Below are 23,643 nucleotides of genomic sequence, written 5' to 3' on the forward strand. Positions count from 1 at the left end.
TCCAGGATTTTTAGGGGGGGGGCGGGGTGCAAAATAGGTTGATCCGATAAACTTACGTTAGGAGGAAGTTTAATTGACGCAATCTTGCGTTAATTAAGTAAATTACACTGCTTTAGACTACGTTAGGGGGTGGACACGCTCCCATCACTCCCCCTGGATCCGCTACTGTCCACTGTTCTAGCCATAAGCTGAAATTGGAAAACTAGGAGAAAAGAGTACAAGATCACTCTTCCCTTTTGAGATGTTTTCCCCCTTTATCTTAAGCTATGAAGTTTTTCTGACGCTAGTAACTTTCGATGAGTTATTTTAAATCTTATGAATTTTATATGTGAGGAATCAAGCAATTGAAGAACCCTGTATTTTGAACAAAAATAAAAAATAAATTCATCTAATGTATGCAATATTGTCATTTCTTTTACATTGGTTTCTACTAATGAGAGTCAGGGTTGTTACTAGCCAAAATTTTTATGGGGGGGGGAGTGAGGAATATTACCGAATGGCTGGTCATTTTTACGTACTGTTTTTCATCAATTATTAGCATAATGTCCGTTTTGGATACGATGCGTAAAATCACTGCACGAGTCAGTAAAACCGCTGAATTTATGGACCGTGATTGAGATTTCGGTAAATATCATATAACGATTTCCATACTTTTTAATTAACCAAATGAAACAATATGGCAATATGGGTAAAATCACGGCAAGCTTCAGTAAAACTGCTGCGTTTACCGACCAAATTCGAGATTTCCGTAGATTACATGTCAGTATTTTCATGGTCTTATTTAACCAAACAACAAAAATTTGGTGGACTCGGAAAAATCGTGGCATTTTTTTACCGACGATTTTACCGACTTATTTTTTTTTTACAGAGTGCCCAAAATCATTGGGCCATCTCCCCCTCCGCATATGACAGCCCTGATGAGAGTCACTCCTTAAAAACAGTTGACTATCACTAATTACTTGATTTTGCAAATTTGAGTCCACGTCATATCGTTTGAACAAAGCGATTAGTTCCTCGAAGAGAATAAATCTTTCAGGCTATTAAACGGAGTGAAGATAAAGAGTCAATCAACACATTTTCTTTTAATATAAGATTCATATTATTACAAACTATTCAATTTTTATTTTCAGCCATCGTACGAAGAAACCAAACTTCGTTTCTTCTATTGACAAAGTCGTATGGGGAATTGTAGCCAACCATATACCATGGAGCATACTGGGCATCAGCAACGCCATCCGTTTCTAGTACTTGGTAAAGAGAATAACCTTCAGTTATGAAATCATTTTCAGATGCATATCCTGAGAATTGCCTAGAATCAGGATAGTATATTAAAATACGAAACTATAAGGATTTAAAAAGAAATCAGTTAATAATTTATCGGGTTTAATCAACCTTATCTAAATGAATACCCCAAAGAGGTCGGGCAGCTTACAAGAGTGGAAACTGTGGAATAGTGGAAACTTGGAAAATTATCTAAGCCATTCAGCGCTTAGTGTCTAATGCCATTTTTTACAAACTCTGCATTTTTTTTTTTACAGAAACTGAGATTGGACATTTTATTCAGTGCCAATTACGCTTATTACACTAATTTTGTCATATAATTATACTTAAAAAATGCCAAGAAACGCCAAACACTAGACGAGGCAGTTGATTTATTTTATTAACACTAGCGGGTATTTACACTTATGTAACTTACCTATACTCTTTAGAATAGCCCTTAACTTGGGGAGTTTCATCTGTGTTTAATCAGCTTTGTTTTTCAAATTTAGGCGGTTAACTTAGAAGAAAATATCCATTTGCATTTAATGGTATTGGAAGTGAAAAAAGATTTTTGTTTCCCTGTATCACAAGTAGGGGCTCTATTAAAATCCCATTTAGTCATCAAACGACGCTTAAAAAATGGAAATTTTCCTTTGCTATTTTAGTTTTTGGATAAAGAATGAAAAAATTAACCAAAACAGCAATTCTCAATCGTAGCATTTAATTAGTCCTGCCAGTCTTTGGCACCCTCTCACAAAACGGGATAAAGGAGAAGCGCTAAGCTACAGACTTGCTGCTAATCTTTACAAAGAGATCGGGAAATTTAAATGTTGACAACAGCCTCTTGAAGTTGTCGCTGCTGCAGTACCGCTTCGGGATAAGTGAAGAGGCTCAGCACCATTTTATGACCAGATACTCCACTGCTTATAATTTAGTCAATGTACCTGTAAAATTTTGCAGTTTATCGATAAAGGGTTTTCCTTCTCTGTGCCAAATCTTTCTAATAATTTGCCCCTTTTTAATCCAGCTTTGGCATTAGACTCACCAGACAGAAACACCCTATATGTCTTAAGAACTTGTCTTATTTTTCTTTTAATTGTGTGTAAAAATTTTCTAACTTAGTACCATTTCCAATAGCCTATTTTACATGTGGTGTACCTTTATGACTGATAACTTGCACTTTCTAGCCATAGAGTATATAACTCAAATTTATATAAATACATATTCCCAATCTAAGCAAGACATGGGAGCTTCTTGATTCATTATAATTCACTGACTATGTACCCAATCCTTTCTACCAAACTAAATTGGATCTGATATCGCCTAAGTTAACGTGTCCTAATCCTTTGAGTTAAGTATCCAAGATAACAAAGAGATATAGTTCTAATTGTTTCAGTTCACAAGTCAAAATGTCAATAAGAAAATTTTTTTTTATAGTCCTAACATTCGATTGGTACATTTCATATTATTTAAGTTTTGGGAGATTCTGGGATGCCCAACCGGTTCTGCCTCTTGACAAATAGTTATTTCCAAGTACACATAAAACAATTAGTATGAGTAGATAGCAAGGAGTTCCTATGACTTCCAGTAGAATGGAAGTTGTTAAGAATTGGTGCTCCTGTATATCTTACATGGTTGTTGTTGAGCAAAGATTTTTCAGGCTCTTTTGTTAACAAAATTCAGTTTCCTCCTTAGGAACTGTCCAGGCCCAATAACATCCACTTGCTAGGAAATTTAACTTAGAATCACCCCTAAAACAATTTCAGTCAGCCTATAATGAAAAAGTAGAATAAAAATATAATAAAAGTAGAATATCTTTTAAATGAAAGTAATGATCAATATAAAATTTAACACAGACAGAAGTTATTCCTTATATTTTGGGCTATCGTGGGTACGGTAAGTTATTCCCTCCTCATTTCCTTAATTGTCACTTTAAAGTTTTTTCAGGCCTATTAGTGCAAAGAGTGAGATATTGAGGAAATGGCTCAGTAGCTTGTTTATGATTTAAAATCATAAAATAGAACTTAAAATGTCTGCTGTGCGTTCAAAACTTTTTCTTCTTTTGCATACCGCGGGTAAATTTTATCATTTGTCCTTTTAAATGACTTTCAATGGTTCCTAAATAGTAATTTTCCTTGTACTTTTTCCTCCTTTCGAAGTTCTGCGTTTGCAACTATATTACCAGCATGCTAATTTTAAATCAAGTTCAAAAATACTGTTTATCATTTTCTAATTATAAAGATGTATGGATTAGCTTACCTTGAATATAGTTCGATCTCTGGCCTATCTTCAATATAAACAGCCGGGTTAGTGGGTAGAGGCGGACTTGCTTGGAACTCCTCCGGTACAAAAAATGACATTGTGAATGTTTGTTTGCAATTTGGTCCTTCTCCAGGTATAATGAGAGTTGTAACAGGGGCTGTCATCGGAATTACGACCCCTAAAAATATGATGACAAGTAAACTCGAGATAATTTGATGTTAAGTTTCAAGCTTTCCCCATTTGGAATGGCATACTTTTTATGTCATAATTCAGTAAGTAAATATTTAAATTTCTTGGCCTATAATCCTAATTTTAACCAATTTGCATTCTGATTCGTAAATATTTTTAAATACTTCATGCTAAAAAGAAAAAAAAAATAATAGCTTAAAATTTAAAAGTATGTATTGTGTTTTTTTAGTGATATTAATTTGTCAATGACATCAAAACAAACACATTTCTGGCACCCCCCTCCTTTACATGGAACAGTTTTAAGTTCAAAAATGGGTATTTAATGGGTGCCGTAAGTTTTTTTTTCTATTTTTTTCCCCTGTTGCTTTTCTTTAAATTTGGCACTATCTAGTACCAAAAACTGCCAAACTGAATTAAATTGAAAAATTAAAATTATTAGCAAAATTTTAGCAAGGAAAAATTTAGAAAAATTAGCAAAATTGAAAAATTAGATTCTCAATTTTTCAATATATATTTGGTTATATAATCATCTACTTAACCAATCAGATATAATTTGTACTGTTCTTGCTACTTTTAGGGCTAGCTGTTTGAATATTTGTTTTTGTTAATTGCTTCATAACACTTTATAAGATAAAAATTACTATCCTTTCTGGAATATTAGGGTCTATAAGCATTTTTTCAAGTGCCTCTCTTTATTAGATAGCCACTAGAAAATATTCTCGTAGAATCTAGTAACCATCCTAGCTGAGTGGTTAGTGCGCTAGAATTGGAACCCTTTGTCAATGAGGACAGGGCTTTGAATCCTAGTGTCACTGGCTGTTTGGTATGAACAGGGGTAAGTGGCGTGACTCTTTTATAGCTCAGCTAGGGTCAACCCAGCTCTAACTAGGTACCTGGAGAAATCTGTAGATGGTAAATAGGAAGGGTGTGCGCAAGCAAAGGATGGCTGGCCCTCAACCCCCAATCTCTCTTTTTTATATCTTTATTGAAAATTCACCATTTTCATTTCTTACAAAAGTGATAGGATGAAAAGCTAAAAAATACTTTATTGCACTACTTTAAGAATGATAGGTCTCATTCTCATATGTTCCTCATTATATTTAATCTTGTTTAATTTAAATAATAAAATTTCCAGTTCACATATTTTGATAGATAATATGTAAATAAAATACTTGTTAACCTATAAGAAGCTTCAAACTTAAAAGTCAAACTTCAGGGATTCAGTCTCTTTTATTTTAAGTTTTGTTTTTATTCTTTACTTTCATTGCTTTTTATTATTCTATATTTTAGACGAAAGGTTTTTATGTAAAGGATAAATAATGGTTAAAATTTGTTGGCTTAACCTACAATAAACAAAATTCTAATGCATTATTTCATCTATTAATGCAAATATGCCACAATGGTAGCTTCTCTATTTTATATTTTCTGTTTTAAAGACTAATTACCCCGTTTCCAAGATAATTTCGATGTTAAAAAAAAAAAAAATCAATTTCTAATTCTCCAAAATTCCAAATAGCAAAATTTTATCTATGTATTTCTAAATAATATTGATTTAAAAAGTATAATGCTAAAGTCAATATTTTAACATAACCTACGTAGATTTTTGCTAAAATTGGACTGCCACCCCAACCACCTTTATTTGTCGCTAAATCTTTAAACTGACGAAAAATATTCTTTAGCTTAAAAACTGCGTATCATTATTTGAAATTTATATCATATTCAATAGGGGTTCAAATCTAGACCTACAGAATATTTTTCTATCGTATCTTTATGTAACTATTTTTTTCTTTTTGAAAAATTCAAAAACCTTTATAAAGTGAACTTAAATGTGCTTGGATATTATATCAGAGCTAAGTACCATTTATTCTCTTGGTGATTCTTCATTTTTTAGTTGATTTGGTTATTTAATTTAAGGTTTTTTTTTAAGCAGTGGCTTAAGTAGTGCTGCCAGCATTTTTCAATTTCTTCGATTGGAGATTTAACAGCAGAAATAATTGTTCTCAGAGTAATACTCACTTGATATTTTTTTTGTGTAAGCTACAGTATCATGTACAAACAAATATTACAAAAAATATCCTAAATTATGGTGTAGTATGTCCTTGGTTTTTAAGCTCGACTTCATCTTTCTAGCTTTTGCACCTGCAAGCAGGATCCCAGTGTGACTACATTTGTGTGGTATTTTGTCACCATATTTCACTATTTTAGAACCTATAGAAATCATCGAACATAGTTTTTCGAATGTGAGATCTTTCTTTTATCCTTTGTTGCATAGTCAGACGGGTCCCCAGAACTGTTCGGGGGGTGGGGAATGGGGGTTCAATAATGCAAAATCTTGGGAGTTCAATAAGCATAATATTTGCTTTCAAATAATAAAAGATATTTAGATGGCCTTCTGGTGATAAATTATTTTTAGAGACTTTAAATAAAATATATCCACCAGAGTTAAAGCTGGAATCCAGTAATGGGAATGACAATTATGACCATTTTCTAGATTTAGATATTACTGTTGCACCTAGTAATACACTATTTTTTACAATATATTATAAAACAGACGATTTTAATTTTGAAATAGTAATTTCCCATTTCCTAAAAGTAATATACATTCGAAAATAACATATTCATCGTATTTTTCCCAACTTTTTAGATATGCAAGTATTTTTACCAATTACATCAATTTTAAAAATAGATGTAAAATACTTAGCAATAAGCTAATCGTAAGGGGGTTTGCCGCCAATAAACTGGCTTGACAATTTAAAAAGCTATGTTTTTAATATAATCAACTTTTATATAAGTATAATAAAAATTATCCAGAAATTCGGAATGATATTTTGAGGCAGCCTGTTGGATGAATATTTTTTCTCTTCCCTGTATAATTTTGGAGTTTAGGGTTTGTTTCGACATATGCAGGTAAAGAATAGCATAGGATATTTGGAAATTAATTTGTAGAAATTGAGCGAAAGCGAAAAGGTTTTGGTTGACAGTTAGTATTATGCAAATAAGGGGAGTTATACTGGCTGAAGTATATTATTTCAGAGTTGGGATGTGTTTAGTTTGATTTAGTGCTAGGTGAATGTTGGTTAAGGAAGCTTGGAAATTATTTTTTGGGTATATTTTTATATTTTTGGTTATTTTGTTTAAGCGCCAAAACCCATATAGGCAATGAGTTTTCATCTGATGAGCCCTGATATGTGGTGATTTCCTGGAGAATATTAAAATGTTGTAGATTTAAGGTGCCATGGCTTGGTTTTGGGACAAAGACTTCTACTCATTAGTGCTGATTTTGCTCTATTTTGGATTTGATTTTCGGATTATCAGGTTGGATATACTGTTTTGTCCTAGGTGATTAGATGGATGAGTAAGGTTTAGACCTTGTTCAAGTGCTCATTTATCTCCGTTACTAAATTAGGAAGACATTTTTTTTTTTTTTTTTTTTTTTTTATACCAAGTAATTACCTCTAGTACATTATAAACTAATTTTATTTGATAATTTTAATAGGAAATGCCAGAAAATTCAAAAAATGGGATTTTAGGGGGCCCTAGCCCCAAAACCCAATCCAAGCGTATGTCACTGAGATTAGTGTTTTAATCTCTTTCTGTTATCTTTCTGCACAAGTTAAGTGTTTTTATCCTCTTTTCTTGTTGTTAATAAAAACTTCAAGACGTGAAGTCAAAATCTTCCGGAATTTTATCTTATGTTGTTTCATTGTCGAAATTCAGAGTTTTAGCTGTTATTTATATATTTTCATGTCACTTAACATGAATATAAAGCTTGAAACCTATGTAATAGGGTTTTCTGATACGCTGAATCTGATGGTGTGATTTTCATTAAAATTCTTTCACTTGTAGGGGATGTTTCCCCACTCTTTAAAAAATCAGGTAAATCTTCTCAGGCTCGTAGCCTTTGATGAGTAATACTAAACTTAATAAAATTTATATGTTTAGAATAAGCATTATAAGCCAATTCTTTTGATACATTTATTGACATCAAAATTCCGTTTTTAAATTCCGGTATCGCTTGTTTTTTTATTTATTTTTTTTATTACGTATATATTATTACGTATATGAGGGGGTTCTCCCCTTAGTCAATACCACGCTCTTTACGTTAAAAGTTGAAACAATTTTAATTCACAAACCCCTGAATCACAAAGGCCGTTAATTAGAATAGATAGCTCTTTTGAAAGCACTAAAAAAAAAACTGTGGCGTAAAGAGTTAATTTTTGAGTTAGGGGCGAACCCACTCATATACGTATAAACTTTTGTTTATTTTAATTTTAAATGTTGTTTCTTAATTTTAGTTAAAAGAGCTTGTTTTTTTTTTAAATTTAATTTCTTATCGCTTTTTAAATAATGCTTGGAAATCCCGCGCCCCCTTCATAGAAATGTCCCTTAACCCAAAGAAACATCCTCCACGGAAAAATTCTCCCGAGTAACCCCCTACTCCAGCCCCCCTCACCAGAAAAAAATCCTTCCTGAAAATGTCTGTATACTTCCCAATAACCAATACAATATGTAAGCAATGGGCAAAGTTTATAATTTGCAGCCCTTCCCCTGGGAACTGCGGGGGATTAAGTCATCCTAAAAGACATAATTATATTTTGATTTCCGACTATGCTGAACAAAATGGCTATCTGAATATTTTAATTGGGTGACTTTGAGAAAAAAATGAGCGTGGGAGGGGGCCTAGTTGCCCTCCATTTTTTTGGTCACTTAAAAAGGGCACCAGAACTCTTGATTTCCGTTCCAATGAGCCCCCCTACGATATTCTAGGACCACTGGGTCAATACGAGTACCCCTTGAAAAAAAACAACAAAAAACAAACAAATAAACACGTATCCGTGATCTTTCTTCTGGCAAAAAATGGAAAATTCCACATTTTTGGAGATAGGAGCTTGATAGAACCTCTACAGCAGGGTTCTCTGATACGCTGAATATGATGGTGTGACTTCCATTAAGTTTCTATAACTTTTAGGGGGTCTTCTCCCCTTTTTTTGAAAATCAGCCAAATTTTCTCAGGCACGTAACTTTTGATGGGTACGATTAAACTTGATGAAACTTATATATTTGAAATCAGAATTAAATCTGATTCTTTTGATGCATCTATTGGTATCAAAACTTCGTTTTTTAGAGTTTCGGCTACCATTGAGCCGGGTCGCTCCTTACTTACAGCTCGTTACCACGAACTGTTTGACAATCACAAGCCGAAGACGATCATATGTTTGGTTCATTACCGCATAAAGATATAAGGTTATATTTACTAAGTGTGTATTTGCAACAGAGTAAGATATGGCTTTTTTCATCTAATCTTTCTTGAAAATTCAAACTATGAAATATCAAAGAGGTAGTTGATAGCATTTTCATGAACTGAACGGAAAAAAAGGTTAATAAAGCTAGATCATGTTTTACGGACAATAGATGCCCAAAGATTAACATCTTTGGCAAGAAGCAAAGCAGTTCATCACTTAACGGGATCGAAAGTGGATTGAAGAAAGCGTTTAAGGGAAATTAGTACTTTATTAGAGGAATTAAAGAATGAAGACTTGAACAAACTGGGGTTGAGGACAAGCGTGTGCAGTTGTATGTTTTTGCCTCAGGTGGCTTGAGACTTATTTCTGCAATGAGTTATTCAGGTGGCTGAGGCATCAGACTCATTTCTGCAATGAGTATTCAGTAGTAATAGAAATGGCAGTTATAGTAACTCAAATAAAACTAATTTCTTACCATGTCTAATATGACTATTGGCCGATGAATAAACAATGCGCAAAATCAATAATATTGTTTATTTTTTTTTTGAATGTGCCATGAATAGCTCAATACCGGCAACACTGATATAAAACACAGGCACAATAGGAGTAACTGGTATGAAAAATTAACTGTATACGCAATATATCATTTTCATCACTTTTTTTCAAATTTGAATTCTGAAGTGAAGAAAAATAATAGAAAGAATAAAATACCGATTCGTGAACTGAAGCCAGTTAATCTGAAAAATTTTGAAGAACAAATTGGTGTTATTAATTGGGAAAGAGCACTGAGTGAAGATCATCCGTCGGAAGCATTTGAAAAGTTTAACCAAATAGTGTCGAATATTAATGATCGCACGCGTCCACTTAAAGAAATAAACCCCAGAAAGAATAAACCGAGAAAGCCATGGTGTGATGATGAGCTGCTTAATCTGTTTAATATGAGAAATTGGGTGTTTGAGGAGCATCTGAATCATCCGCAGAATATTGAGCTCCACGTGATGTATAAAGAGCTAAGGAATAGGGCAAATGTCATAAGAAGGCAAAAAAGCAAGTATATTTTGCAAATGTATTTGAAGAGAGTAAAGGTAACTAAAGCAACATGGCACGCTGTGAATGATCTTCTAGAAGGTCCTGCGATGCCATCAGAGCCAAAAATCGTTCTAAATAATGGGACCTTGGAAGAAACTGAGGAACTCTGCAACGCATTTCGACAATATTTCTCTGAAATTGGCTGCAAGATCATAGGCAGCGCAATTGCCTAAGTAAAGCACGATGTTGGCACAAAGTTTTATTTATTTAGACCAGGGCACTTCGTATCGAAGGAGTTGTCGTAGAAACTTTGAAAACGGCTTGTTTGATTGTAAATTGGAGTAGCTTGTGCCCATTTTAATAGTCGAAAGTGATTGGAAAGCAACTAACAACCCTTCCACGCCCACCATTTCTCCAAACACATCCAATAAAATTTTGAGATAGCTATTTTGTTCATCGTAGTTAATTTCCACATAGAAATTATGTTTTTTAGGAGGAAACTCCGCCACAGACCTCAGGGCAAGGGTTTTAAGTTATACCCTGGGAGCATATAAGGTTTTTATAGAAAGCATTTTCGTAGAAACTTCAAAACAGGCTCATTCGATTGGAAATTCAAAGGGAAAGGGCCCTTTTTAATAGTCGAAATTGATTGGAGGGCAACTAACCCCCTTTTCAAGCCCACCTTTCCCCCAAACACATCCAATCAAAATTTTGAGATAGCCATTTTGTTCATTGTAGTTTAAAGTTCTGGAAATTAGGTCCTTGAGGATGACACCCCCCCCCACAGCCCTCAGGGCAAGGTTTGTAAGCTATGTCCTGGGGGCATTTAAGGTTTTTATAGAAAGTGTTATTGTAGAAACTTCAAAAAGGGCTCATTTGGTTGGAAATTAAAATGGCTAGTTCGTTTTTTAATAGTCGAAAGTGATTGAAAGGCAAATACACGCCCCTTACTTATCCAAGCACATCCAATCAAAATTTGGAGATAGCCATTTTGTTCAAAGTAGTTGAAAGGTCCAAAAATTATATCTTTGATGGCGACACTCCCCCAACAGCCCTAAGGGTAAGGGTTTTAAGTTATGCCCTGGGGGTATATAAGGTTTTTATTGAAAGCTTTGTCGTAGAAACTCAAAAAATATCATTCCCATTGGAAATTCAGAATGGAAGTGCCCTTTTTAATAGTCGAAAGTTATTTGAGGGCAACTAACCCCCCTCTCACGCCTACCTTTTCCCCAAACACATCCAATCAAAATTTTTAGATAGCCATTTTGTTCAAGGTAGTTAAAAGTTTTAGAGATTAGGTCTTTGAGGATCATAACCCCCTCAGTGCCCTCGGGGCAAGGGTTGCAAAGTTATGCCCAGGGGGCATATAAGGTTTTTACAGATATTGATATTGTAGAAACTTCAAAAAGGGCTCATTCAATTGGAAATTAGAAGGGCTTGGGCCCTTTTTGAACAGTCAAAAATGATTGAAGAATAACTAACACCCCCCTCACACCCACCATTTCCCCAAAAACATCCAATCAAAATTTTGAGATATCCATTTTGTTCGACGTAGTTAAAAAGTCTGGAAATTATGTTTTTGAGGATGACACTCCCCCCACAGTCCTCAGGGCAAGGGTTTTAAGTTATGCCCTGGGGGCATATAAGGTTTTTTCTTGTAGAAGGCGTTGTCGTAGAAAATTCAAAAAGGAATTATTCGATTGGAAATTGAAACAGCTAGTGCCCTTTTTAATAGTCGAAAGGGAATGGAGGGCAAGTAGCCCCCCTCTTACGCCCATCATTTCCCCAAACACATCCAATCAAAATTTTGAGATAACCATTTTGTTCAACGTGGTTGAAATGTCCAGAAATTATGTCTTTGATGATGCCAACCCCCTCACAGCCCTCAGGGCAAGGGTTGTAAGTTATGCCCTGGGGCATATAAAATTTTTATAGAAAGCGTTGTCTTAGAAACTTCAAAAAGGGCTCGTTCGATTGGAAATTGACAGGGCTAGTGCCCATTTTCATAGTCGGAAGTGATTGGAGAGCAACTAACCCCCCTCTCAGCCCCCCTTTTAAGTTTTATTCTTCATTAGATACACATACAATATTACATGTTATTATTCCCCCAAAGGCTCATTGGCCTGTACAAAGAAGGAAGACATATGAAGTGCTTACTCAGAGATGAAAAACAAAAGAAAATCTAAAATGATCACTTACTCACATACGAGTTAGAAAATATAGTAAAAGAAAATATAGATAAAACGAAAAGTATAGAAAAATCAGTATAGAGTATTTCTTGTGTAAGCCGCTGATCAGTAGACATTGCTTATAATTAATTTAGAAAACTTTTTCCACAAAATAAGTTTTTCAAAGAAAAGTAAAGAACTCCATTAAACCAAAAATTAGCAAAAATAAAATCAAAAAATCTACCAAGCGTGAAACTACCTCAAATCAGCATCGATAAATAAATGAAACCCAAAACGAACAGAAATCAACATGAGTAGGCTCAAGACCCCTATGCCTTCCCGAGGTCAGAATATAATTTGCACTTTACTGAAAAAAATACAAATGAATGTGCATTGTCAGTTTAATATACATACACGGATATTTAGCAATCAAAATGTTAATATTACTTGATTTTTTAAAGTTATAAAAGTAAAAACATTTATATTTTTTTCAATAAAGTGCAAATTACCGTGGTATGGATAGCACTGAATCACTTTCTAGGAAGTTTAAAATTTTAAAGGTTGGTGAAATAAGAGAATATCAAATTGAAGTATTTGTATTTCAGTGTCTGAATGATCTTGCACCAGATTTTTTTATGAATATTTTAAAGCCTTATTCGTTTTATCACGATTATTCGATTAGGAGTATGGATAGTCTTGCATCTGTGCCACAGAATTTTTTCTTTTTTTGTAGTTTTTTTTATATTTTGCCATCATTTTTTTTATCATTAATTTAATTATTATTCTTGTTATCCCTTTTATTCCCTTTTTTCATATGTGATCTTTTTAGTAAGAAGGGGGGGGGGGACCTAAAAACATAAACTGTTAAATCATTTTAATTTTTAGATCACTAACCTGCTTCATTACCACCATCAATATAATTGAAAAGGGTACGAAAAAGGGGGCTCTCAACTTCTTCAAAGGTGAAAGCATCCATGGAAGTAGTGACCCATCTCTTCTGTTGGTATCGTCTTGCTTCATATTCCTAAGATATAGTTTCTATTAATGTATATACGTTGATCACACTTCTTTGAAGAAATAACCTCCACTGAATGTTATTCCTAACCTAACGGTTAGATTTAAGACATCCTATTCACCTGGGGGGGGGGATTATTTTTACAATAGAAAATGTAAGAAAAAAGAGTTTACCATTATAGTTAGATTAATTGAGTGAATAATTAACATGAACTTCCAATTTATAAGAAATTCGTGTTTCTATAAAATTTAATTATTTAAAGCTGATAAACAATAACCGTTGTTTGTCCAGCGGGTCAAATACTTCTGCCTAAGCTATTCAACAAAAGAAAGAATCAATTAAAGATTAGATACTTACTCACGAAGAAATTTCTTACATATAGAATATTTTTGGAATCTCTGCTTACCCAGTAATAGGTAGTGATTGTTTTTTGTTAAAATGTTTTTTTTTAACAATCTTGACTTCAGAAACTTAATTTACTCATATATCAATTACTTACCACGCCAGTCTGTATAACTTCATATGGTGCCGTTTCGACTGCTGCTGATGCAATCCCAACCAATGACTGAAAATAAAAGTAAATATCCAATGAAAGTTTCTGTCAGGAAATTATGCTAAGATTATTGGAATTAAGTTGACTGTAAAAAATAAACACTAGATTATACTGGTATGAAAATTTGTCCCTTTCTTAGGAAGAGGCTTAACTTCTGATTGGTCAATAACTATGGGGTTAAAGCATCATGGGTTGATAAAAAAGATATAAATTGGTAAGCCAAGCATTAGGGGTTGGTTGTTTGTTGACAATAGCCTGTGAAGTATTAGTAATTAACAACATTTTTATGTTATTTGAACCTAAATAAAACCATTAAACTTGACGTCAAACCTTGACTTTTAATACAAGTCGCTCTGATTTAGGTAGGGTTTAAAACTCAGAATTCGATCTATTACTAATGCAAACGTATTTCAATCACGTGTTACGAGAATCGAACATTCGTGATTCAACCCTAGATTTATATAATCAATAAGCTACCAGAGGGCCCGAAGGATATAAATAGAATAGTAACCAGCGCACAAATGGACATATTACGTGTCACAGGTGAGAAAAGCAAAGGTTTTAAAGTAAGTGGAACTGAGCCATATCGTTTACTTGTAATTCAGCCTAAAATAACAATGCAACGAGATTGTTGTAATGGTAGGCCTAGTAATAGAATTATAACATTAAAATTGATCGCAAGGGCACCGGCCGAAAATTTTCCAGGGGTGGCGGGCAGGCCCCAAAATAGCAGTGGTGGTTGGGTGACAGCTTAGGTAGTTAAGGGCACCAAACTACGACTTTACCCCGAAGAGAACGGATTTGCAATCAATTTAAAATCCTGAGAAGATATATGATTTAAAAGTATCAATAACTATAATATTTTAGGCTTCCTAGTTGCAAAACCAGTAATGCCACACGGTGGTAGAATTCGATTCAACCAAGCTGATTCGCTTTATTTGTAATGGAATTATGCTACGTTTGGTGATCTGTAATTGCGTATCAGCTATAATGGAGGGGGTGTGAGTCATTGTTTAAGTGGGGACAGGGTAGATTCCTGCAAAAGTACATTTTGATGGACAAACTGCTTACTCTTCTTGAGGCTTCAGGTAAATTTTGAAACAGGAATGGGGGAGAAGGAATTAATTAAAATGGTTCTCTATAGGTCACTGACGCACCGGTGAGTAGGGAGGTCGCACTGGTAGCGTTGAAGGGTTTGGGCGTGAGCCTGTCTGGAGCGGCCAGTGGCACAGATCTTGGTGGCAGTAGCAAATACTCGAGAGAGATCCTTGAGGCCTGACATGGGGGAGGATTCCATGTGAACAGTGGTTGGACATGGGTCTGTCGGTCCTAAGCCCAACTTGAAAGGGTAGCACAAGACGATCGTTGAGCCTACAGCTAATATGTTATATTCCCATATCTACCAGAACAGAGGTGGAAAAAGCAAGGCAGGTCATGATCAGCCCTCCCCCATAAAATTTTTCTTGGGTGGCAAATACTGCTAGGAACTCAGTTTTCAGCAATTTTCAATGGTAATATTTTTCTATTTATATGAAGTACTTCAATGTGTTTAAAAAATATGTAATGTATTTATCGAAAAGAAAATCCTATTATGTAGATTGGCTTCAGTTATGTAGAAGATTAAAAGTCTCACAAAATTTTCATCCATACAAACAATAATCCTCCTTTTCAACCAACCAAAATTCTTTAGTAGTAATATTAAAAAGGAATTTTCACCACAACTACTATTCATCGCTAATTTTTTAAGTATATTCAAATTTTATCCAAAATTTCAATTACAAGTTTTACCGTAGAACGGTAGCCTACTAATCAACGTAAAATTATTGATTTACACATTTTAAAAGCAGTTAACCAGGGATTTAAGGGACCGGTACCTCAAATTATATTTTGGTTATACCTGGGTGTTATTTGGAAAACAATCAGAAATTAAACAAAAAAAGAGAGTGTTTTCAACTTAAAGCAAGAAACAGATTTGAAACTTGCTCCTTAATGTAATTGAAAAACCGTTTCTATTTGTTTAATTACATTTCATGAAACTGTAAAGTTTTATGAATACAATGCTTTTGGTAATACTGTTTGAATTTTGATGGGTAATCGAACAGTTAGTGTAAATGAACTGTAACTTACTTACAGCAACCTGGCCCAATAGCAACCAAAACTCTAAAAAACGGAATTTGATGACATTAAGCGTAACAAAACAATTGGCTGGTAACGTTGATTCCCAGTATATAAGCTTCATTAAAGTCTGGTCTTACCCATCAAAAGCTAAGAGCCTTAGAAAATCTGGTCTATTTTCGGAAAAAAGGGGAAAGACCTCCCTAAGTCATACAATTTTAATGAATATCACATCATCAGATTTAGCAAATCAAAAAGCCCTGTTGCAGATGACTCAATCTTCTATATGTACAAATGTGGAATTTTGTAATTTTTACCATAAGAAAAATCACGGATGTGTCTTTATTTATTATTTTTTTTTCCCCAGGGGTGATGATATCGACCCAGTGGGCCTAGAACGTCAGTATAGGGCTCATTCTAATGGAAATCAAAAGTTCTTGTGCCCTTTTTAAGTAACCAAAAAATTGGAGGGCAACTAGGTCCCCTCCCACGTCACGTTTTTCCCAAAATTTTCGGATCAAAATTTTGGGATAGTTTCTTTCTTCAGTATAGTTGAAAGGCCCAGTAACTATGTCTTTGGGGATAAAATGACCCCCTACAGCCCCATGGGGAAAGGTTTTAAAGTTATAAAAATCGCCCTTTGTTTTATTTGTTATTGGGAAGTATTCATACATTTTTCAGGTGGGGAGGAGAGGACGAATTCTCTGCTGGGAGAATTTTCATTGAAGAATATGGTTTCCAGGGGGTGAAATTTTCAGTAAAATTTATACAGTGGGTGAATTTCCCAGAATTCATATACGAAATTTCTTTATATGTCTTGCTTTCTCTTTATCGATGCAATCTAACGCATGGAGATGTTAAGGGTAATTGTCCGGGGTAAATTCTCGCCAGGATTGAACTGTCCAGAGAATATTTCATTGGGGAGGGGGGATTTTCCGTGAAGGTGGATCCAAGCATCCTGGCGTTATTTAAAAAACGATCAGCAAAAACAAGTTTCTTCAACTGAAAGTAAGGAGCAACATTAACACTTAAAACGAACAGAAATTATTACACACATGAGGGGGGTTGCGCCCTGTTCAATATCTATCTCTTTGCGCTAAAGTTTAAATTTTGTCGCAATTCTTTAAAAACGATTTCCTAAAACACAAGTGTTGTTTGATTAGAATTTTTTTTAAAGTGTTGAAAAACTGTAGCTTGAAGAGCGAGGTGTTGAGGAGGAAGGAGTATCCCTCATATACGTAATTTTTTCTGTTCGTTTTAAGTTTTAATGTTGCTCCTTACTTTAGGTTGAAAAAAAAATTGTTTTATTTTCTTTATTTAATGAAGCTTAGAGACAAACAATTTTCTAAAGGCAATGGAAAAAGTATGTCAATTAAAGTAAAATATTTAAAAATGAAAAAAACTAAGTAGCTACAAAAACTACACGAAACAACAGCCTACTTACAAAAAGTAAAATATAAACTCCCAGGATTAAGTTCTGTTGAACAATGCCGAAGCGTTGGAAGGATATTTTTTTCAACAATATCGATAGTTTTGAACTGGGTTATCAAACACCAAAATATTTAATGCCTTTAAACTCGTTGTCTATAAAACGTAACACTTTATCAAAGTAGTTTGTTCAAAGCAAAACATTAAAACCAAGATTAAGAAAATCAAATAAAATATCCAATTCAATATTTTTTATTAAACTTTGAATTCCGAAAACCAGTATATTTGACACCTCTATAGTTTATAACTGTAGAAAATTAAATCTTTTTCAAAGTGACAAATAGATAAATACCATCACTCTTAGAAACAAAAAAAAATTGATAATAAATCACAAAAAAAGCATCTGTTCAGGGGGAAAATATAGAAATTCTTAGCATTCCGCTAGGGAAAACATTTCTGATTATAGTGGCTTCATATATCAGCTCATGGGTAATCTTACAATGCAAGCGAAATTTGACGGCATATTCTTACCGAAATTGTCAATTATTAAGTTTTTTTCCTTGTGTTTTTTATAATTATACGAACTTTCTTGTGTTCTAATAACTGCACTAATTACTAATAAACAAATATAAATTTAAGTTTAACATAAAAAACTGATTCTTTGACTAAATGTTATGAATAGTTAGGCTCTTATACTTTCGTTAATGACAAGGATCGTTATTTACTTACCATTCATTACTATGAATTTATTTTTTTTTATTTATTTATTTTTTTTTTGGTCCCTTCAACTCATATAGAAAAAATTGTTTGTGGAAAACTGGTTAGGGGTTACTCAGTCACAAATTAGAACTTATATTTTCCTTATTATGGGTCGAAATCTATTGGCAGGCAGCCAACAATGGGGCACAAACATTTTTTCCATGGTTTCCCCTATTCTGCTATTTCCTTTAGTTTCCTTATAATTACTTTATAGTCCCTAATTTTCAGGGGGATGGGGGTGGCGGGCCCCCCTGCTCCACCTTGCCAGCGCCCATGATTGATCAAAAACTTGCTTTAACAAACTGTAGCTCTAAAAAAAATTGCTCTGGCATGCAGAATATAAGGTTTTGCAGAAAAAATCGACAAAAATAAACAGTCTGGAAGGTTTTTCACATAACCAAAATACAAGTTATTGTTTCCTTTAAATCATTTTCATTTCCCTACAAAGTTTTTTTTTATTAAAAAAAAAAGTTTTTTATTAGTCTTCCCCCCTGCGATGCTTCCATCTCCTAAGCCCTTCCAAATGGTACTTGGAATCTTTCTCTACAATTTTACAAAGGTGCTGGCTTTCTCATTTGACGAAAATTTCTGCCTTTCAACCTGTCCTTCAGACATTTAAATTAGGGAACAGAAAAGAGTCACTTGAGAATAGATCAGGTGAATATGGTAGATGTCCTAGTAGTTTAAATTTTATTTCGTATAGTTTTACCATCGCAAGCGCCGACGCTCCATTGTTCTGATTAAAGTGATTTTTTTTCTGCAAATGTGGCTAGTTTTTTTCTTATTTTTAACTTTAGAGACAAGTGTAGATGCTTAGTATGCTCCTACAAAGTTAATTCATTTTTGAAGAATTAATAAAAAAAAATAACTACCCCAGAAAACAGTCGCCATCACCTTCCCCGCCAAATAAGAACTGGTGCTCTTTTCTATAGCACCTTCCTCTTTGCAGCACGCTATTTTGACTGTATTTTTATTTTGATTATATAATGGTATATGCAAACATCACCTACAGTTACTAATGGGCAAAAACCCTGTATTTAATTCTACTTAAACTGCATAAACAGAACATTAGAAATGTTCAATCGAGTATTTTTTTTAATACATCATGAGCAAACTCACGTGAGGAAACTCGGCATCTAATTAGTGGACAGCTTTTTTATGCATAATTCTCTATTCAGCATGTGCGAAATTCATCCTATGGACACTTATTCGACGATCACTTAGCATCGTTTTTAGGACTTAATGTAGCTCTTCAAATGTAGTTCTTATTGTAACTTTTAATGTAACTCTTTACTTTTGATTGTAAAAACTATTATTTTCTTAGGCACAGGATCCTTTGGCTGTAAAAGAGACGTACAAGCTTAAACACAAGCTTAGAAGTCACGTATCTTGGATCACAGAGAAAGAGTTTATAGTTGTCTTACTTGTTGTCCTATCCCTTATAAGGGTCTACTGAAAGAATAATATTTTTAAACGAACTATAACTAATTCATTTTTATGAAGCTATAAATTAACTATTTAAAATATTTAAATTTCTTACGTTAACAAGGTTATCTAAATCTAAACCACATTGAAGTAATATATAGTCGAGATCCGAGGGAAAATAACCCGTGTCTTAGTCTCCTGCAGATATATCTATTTAATAAGCAGCAAAATAACAATTTGATCATAATCAAAGAACTATCGGTCAGTCATTTTAAACTGTAAAAGAAAAAAAAAACAGAACTCACCAAAAAGGCTAAAAAACATTTCATTGTGTGAATAGTTTGTATTGATCGCAATTACTAACATTAAAATTTTCTTTAGGTAATTTGTATTTATACTAAGACGCATAAAAGATAGATAAAATGAGCAATTAGATAACAAGTACGTCAAAAATATAAGGGTAAATAACAGCAAATAATGTTCATGTCAATTTCAAATTCATACAAATATTACGTAATAAGCTAATTACATAACGTGCAACAATTAACAAATATTTCATAAAGCTAAAATTAATTCTAGATAGAAAATTATTTTAAAATGCAATTTAAATTCATTCCCTACCACTAAGAAAGACTAAATGTTTCTTTTTGTGTAGCCCACATGAGCCTCAAAACCGAGTGGAATTATCTTTCTGACCCAAATTTATTTTATTTATGGGTGTTACATGTCTTTTATTTTTATTCTCTAGTTGACTTCTGCAAGCAGACTTCTTTGAGACAGATTGGAGTATGTCTTCTTCTTAAAATCACAAGTTAAATGGTGAAAGTACGAAGTTAAACTTCGCACTTTCTCAGTTTTTGTGTCCCATGTAACACTTGTAATGGTTGTCAGTAGTGTTAAACCAACAGTGTAAGGTATTTTTCTATTTTTTTTTCTTTTTTAAGTATATTACCATTTTGAAGAATTACCTTTTTATTTTATTTTCTCACATCTAATGTATTTCACAACCGGTGAGCCAGAGGAACCAACGATGAAGTATTCTATCTACATTGTCGATTGAATTTATAATTTAATAAGAAAAGTAACACCTCTCCCTTCAAAAAATGAAAGTATTTAGAGAAAAAAAAACTTTTTAACAATAATATGTACTTTCTTACCAATGTAGTGCTTTTCTTTTTTCATTGTGGACCTTGTTTGGTGCTCCTACTTGTACATTTTACAACCGTAAAATGCTGGTCCGAGCATTGCCTCTTTCTAAGTTCTAGCTTTCCAGGCTTCTAAAGTCTTTTGGACATTAAGAGGCTACTTTACCCTATTGTAGATAATCAAGTTGAATCTGAAGTTTTAAAGTCTCCAAAGTAACCTCTTTTGTCTATGGAGTGAATTCTGTGTCAGAATAGCAAATTTTAAGATATCAAAATTGTGTTGTTACTTACAATTCCTGTTTCTAAGGCTTTTTAGGGTCTTTAAAATAAGGCTACCATGCAGTGCGATAGTGTTGTCAAAATCCTGGGGAGAAGGGGGAGGGGGCAAAGTTGGCGCCAATTGTAAAAAATCAAGTGAAAATGACAATAAAAACTAAAAAATAAGCAATATCGTACCATAAAGGTTCTATTTAGTACAATAAAAGTACTATAAAGCTACTTTGTAGTACTATAAAGGTAAATTTGGACTAAAAAACTGATCTGACTTTGTCGATGCTTGAATTATTCAGGTTTATGTTAGTTTTGACACGATTTTGGAGGAAATTATAATTCAGCTGGGGAGGGGGGGGTAAAAAAGTTCCAGTTCATTTCTGAACTTTCACAAAGAATAGCAAGAAGTCCCATTTCAGTTCTGAATTTTCTCAAAGAAGAGAAAAATTTCAAGTTCTGTTCAGACCTTTTTCCATAGAATATAGAAACAATTTATACTTAAATTTTGAATCTTTTCCCCAAGAAATGAAAAATATCTACTTTAATTCCGAGTTTTCTCAAAAAAGTGACGGAAATTTCAAGTTTTGTTTTGAATTTTTCCCCGAGAAGAGAAAAAGTTATACTTTAATTGAAAATTTTTATACTTTATTTGAAAATTATTTGAAGTTATACTTTAATTGAAAATTTTGAAAAATTGAAAAGACGTGGGTATCAGATCAGATCAGAATTTGAGGTTTTCAGGCATAACCAGCAACACTTTAAGCCTCCTGAAGTACTGGTTTTGCCTGCCTACCAGTGGGTAAAGGCAGGCACACATAGAAGCCCCCACCCCTGGGGTGTAAGAGGGGACTCATCAGGTGAGACCTATACCAATTTTAACTTGTAATTTGACTACAGTAACCATTCCTTGGGTTTATGCCACTGCTACTGTTGATGCTTTGCTTTCTATTCTTCAAATTTCACAATCCCCTGCTTTGGTATTTGAAATTTGTTACTTCATTGTGGACTACATCCTGCCTTATACCCAAACTGTCTTATACCACTGCTTATTTCTGGTCCTGTTTTGTTGTTTACTTCAGATAAGAAATGAAGAGTTAACTCAAGCCACCTCGTGAGCTAAGGTCTGACAGCTCAATCCAATTCTCTGGATAAGAATCTGTTTCAGAGCAACTACTCATGCTCACTAACCATATAAATAGCATAAAAATCAAACATAAAATGCTAGCAGATTCACTACAACCTGACAATCTTAAATCTTCAGTGAAAGGGTTACTTGATGACCTTATATTGGCTAAGATCTCTTCCCAGGTAGATGAGGCAGTGGTTAAAATGAAAGAGGAACAGACATTCATGCAACATAATTTCACTATCTCTTCAGATAAGCTGTATGCAATCAAGCAGGAGGTGTATGCTGGCCTCAACCTAGATCTTAGTAATCTAGTGGATAAAACTCTTGAAAGCTATAACAGACGCATATTTTCTGTTGAATCTACATTGGCTACTTTAGAGTCATCCATGATAGACCTTAAAAACACTTTCCAGCCTATCCAGTCCAACCTGGCAAGGTTAAATGACCGTTTTCAACAGCAGGCTTTGAGCAACCAAGTTATTGTCTTTGGGTGAAGGAAGAGACCTCTATTGGAAACAATGAAAGTCAATTCATATCACTACGTGCTAGGAAATTTTCTGGCATACCAATTATTCAGTCTGATGTTGTATCAGCCAAAAGAATTGGCAAACCATCTGCAAAACCCAGACCCATAGTTGTTGAATTTTGCAACTTACGAGTTCGTCAACTGCATCTCAGACAAAAGAAGGATTTGAAAGGATCAGGGATTCTATTTTCTGAGACACTTACAAAACCACGCTTACAACTTCTTTCATATGCCAAGTCAAAGCTTGGCTTACGTAATGTTTGGTCCAGTAAAGGTGATATCCTGTATAAAACCCAATCTGGAAGAGTGGATAAGTTTAATAATCAGAGTGAAATTGATTTATGTGCTGCAAATGCAGATAAATTAAAGTGATGGATTTAGATTTATTTTCTTATAATATATTGCATTGTTTCTGTAGGGATTTACTTGCTGTTCTTAAAATATTCCTCTATTATTCTTTACTGTCCTCACATAATTTAGACTGGTACCATATTACACTTTGTGCCAATAGTTTGGACGATATGTCCCTTCGCACTAATATTTCTTTATGTTTGTTTGTGATTCTGTCACCTTCATGTTGTCTGATTTATATTATATTCTTGTTGTGTCACTATACTTGTAACCCCCATAATATCAACTGGTCACACATTATAGTTTGTGCTAATACTTATAATAATATGTGCCTTCCCACTGATTTTTCTTTATGTTTGTTTATGATCCTTTCACCATCATGTAGCTTGGCTTCTGTAATGTTTTTGTCATGTCAGCACATTTGCAGCTCATATACATTCTTAGACCACACTGGCTATACATGACAAACGAAACTCAGAGAAGAGAGAAAGTAACAAAATGAAAAATAAAATCAAAAAGGGTGAAAAAACGAGGATTTTGTCAGCCAGCGAACCATGAAGATGACAAAATATAAGCAAATATTTCGACAAGGACCTCCGCCAAGTCGTCTTCAGTGCTAAATAAAAACAAAAAATAGAAGAAAAAAAAACAAAAAAACGAGAATATAAACTTTCGAATTTTCCTGTACAAAGACAGAATAGAAACAGAATAAAAAACCAGGCAGGAAACAATTAAAATTAAATTTACCAAGATGATTGCGTAAGGATCTTTCGTCT

At 33.8% G+C, this 23,643-nt stretch overlaps 1 protein-coding gene across 1 annotated transcript; it reads right to left on the reverse strand.

Moving 5' to 3' along the window:
• Positions 1-1,063: 1,063 nt before the first annotated feature.
• LOC148949056 (heme-binding protein 2-like) lies at positions 1,064-19,840 on the reverse strand. The gene is made up of 5 exons (XM_089093124.1): positions 19,752-19,840; positions 13,666-13,731; positions 13,046-13,175; positions 3,520-3,700; positions 1,064-1,309 (listed from the first exon to the last, which is right to left on the reverse strand). Exons 1-5 carry the CDS (start codon positions 19,773-19,775, stop codon positions 1,114-1,116), a joined length of 597 nt encoding a protein of 198 aa, XP_088949250.1. The 5' UTR covers positions 19,776-19,840; the 3' UTR covers positions 1,064-1,113.
• Between the last annotated feature and the right edge of the window lie 3,803 nt (positions 19,841-23,643).

The sequence above is a fragment of the Artemia sp. Qi Xiang Cuo genome, chromosome 8, assembly GCF_049724085.1.
Source record: "Artemia sp. Qi Xiang Cuo chromosome 8, ASM4972408v1, whole genome shotgun sequence".
NCBI classification, from domain to species: Eukaryota; Metazoa; Arthropoda; class Branchiopoda; order Anostraca; family Artemiidae; genus Artemia; species Artemia sp. Qi Xiang Cuo.

What these genes read in the sequence shown, in the direction of transcription:
- LOC148949056 (XM_089093124.1), bottom strand. Translation starts at nt 19,775, where the DNA reads ATGAAATGTTTTTTAGCCTTTTTG. An exon ending in AAGTTATACAGACTGGCGTG is followed by an intron (nt 13,176 to 13,665) that starts GTAAGTAATTGA and finishes ACTATATCTTAG; the next exon opens with GAATATGAAGCAAGACGATA. An exon ending in GAGATCGAACTATATTCAAG is followed by an intron (nt 1,310 to 3,519) that starts GTAAGCTAATCC and finishes TCCTGATTCTAG; the next exon opens with GCAATTCTCAGGATATGCAT.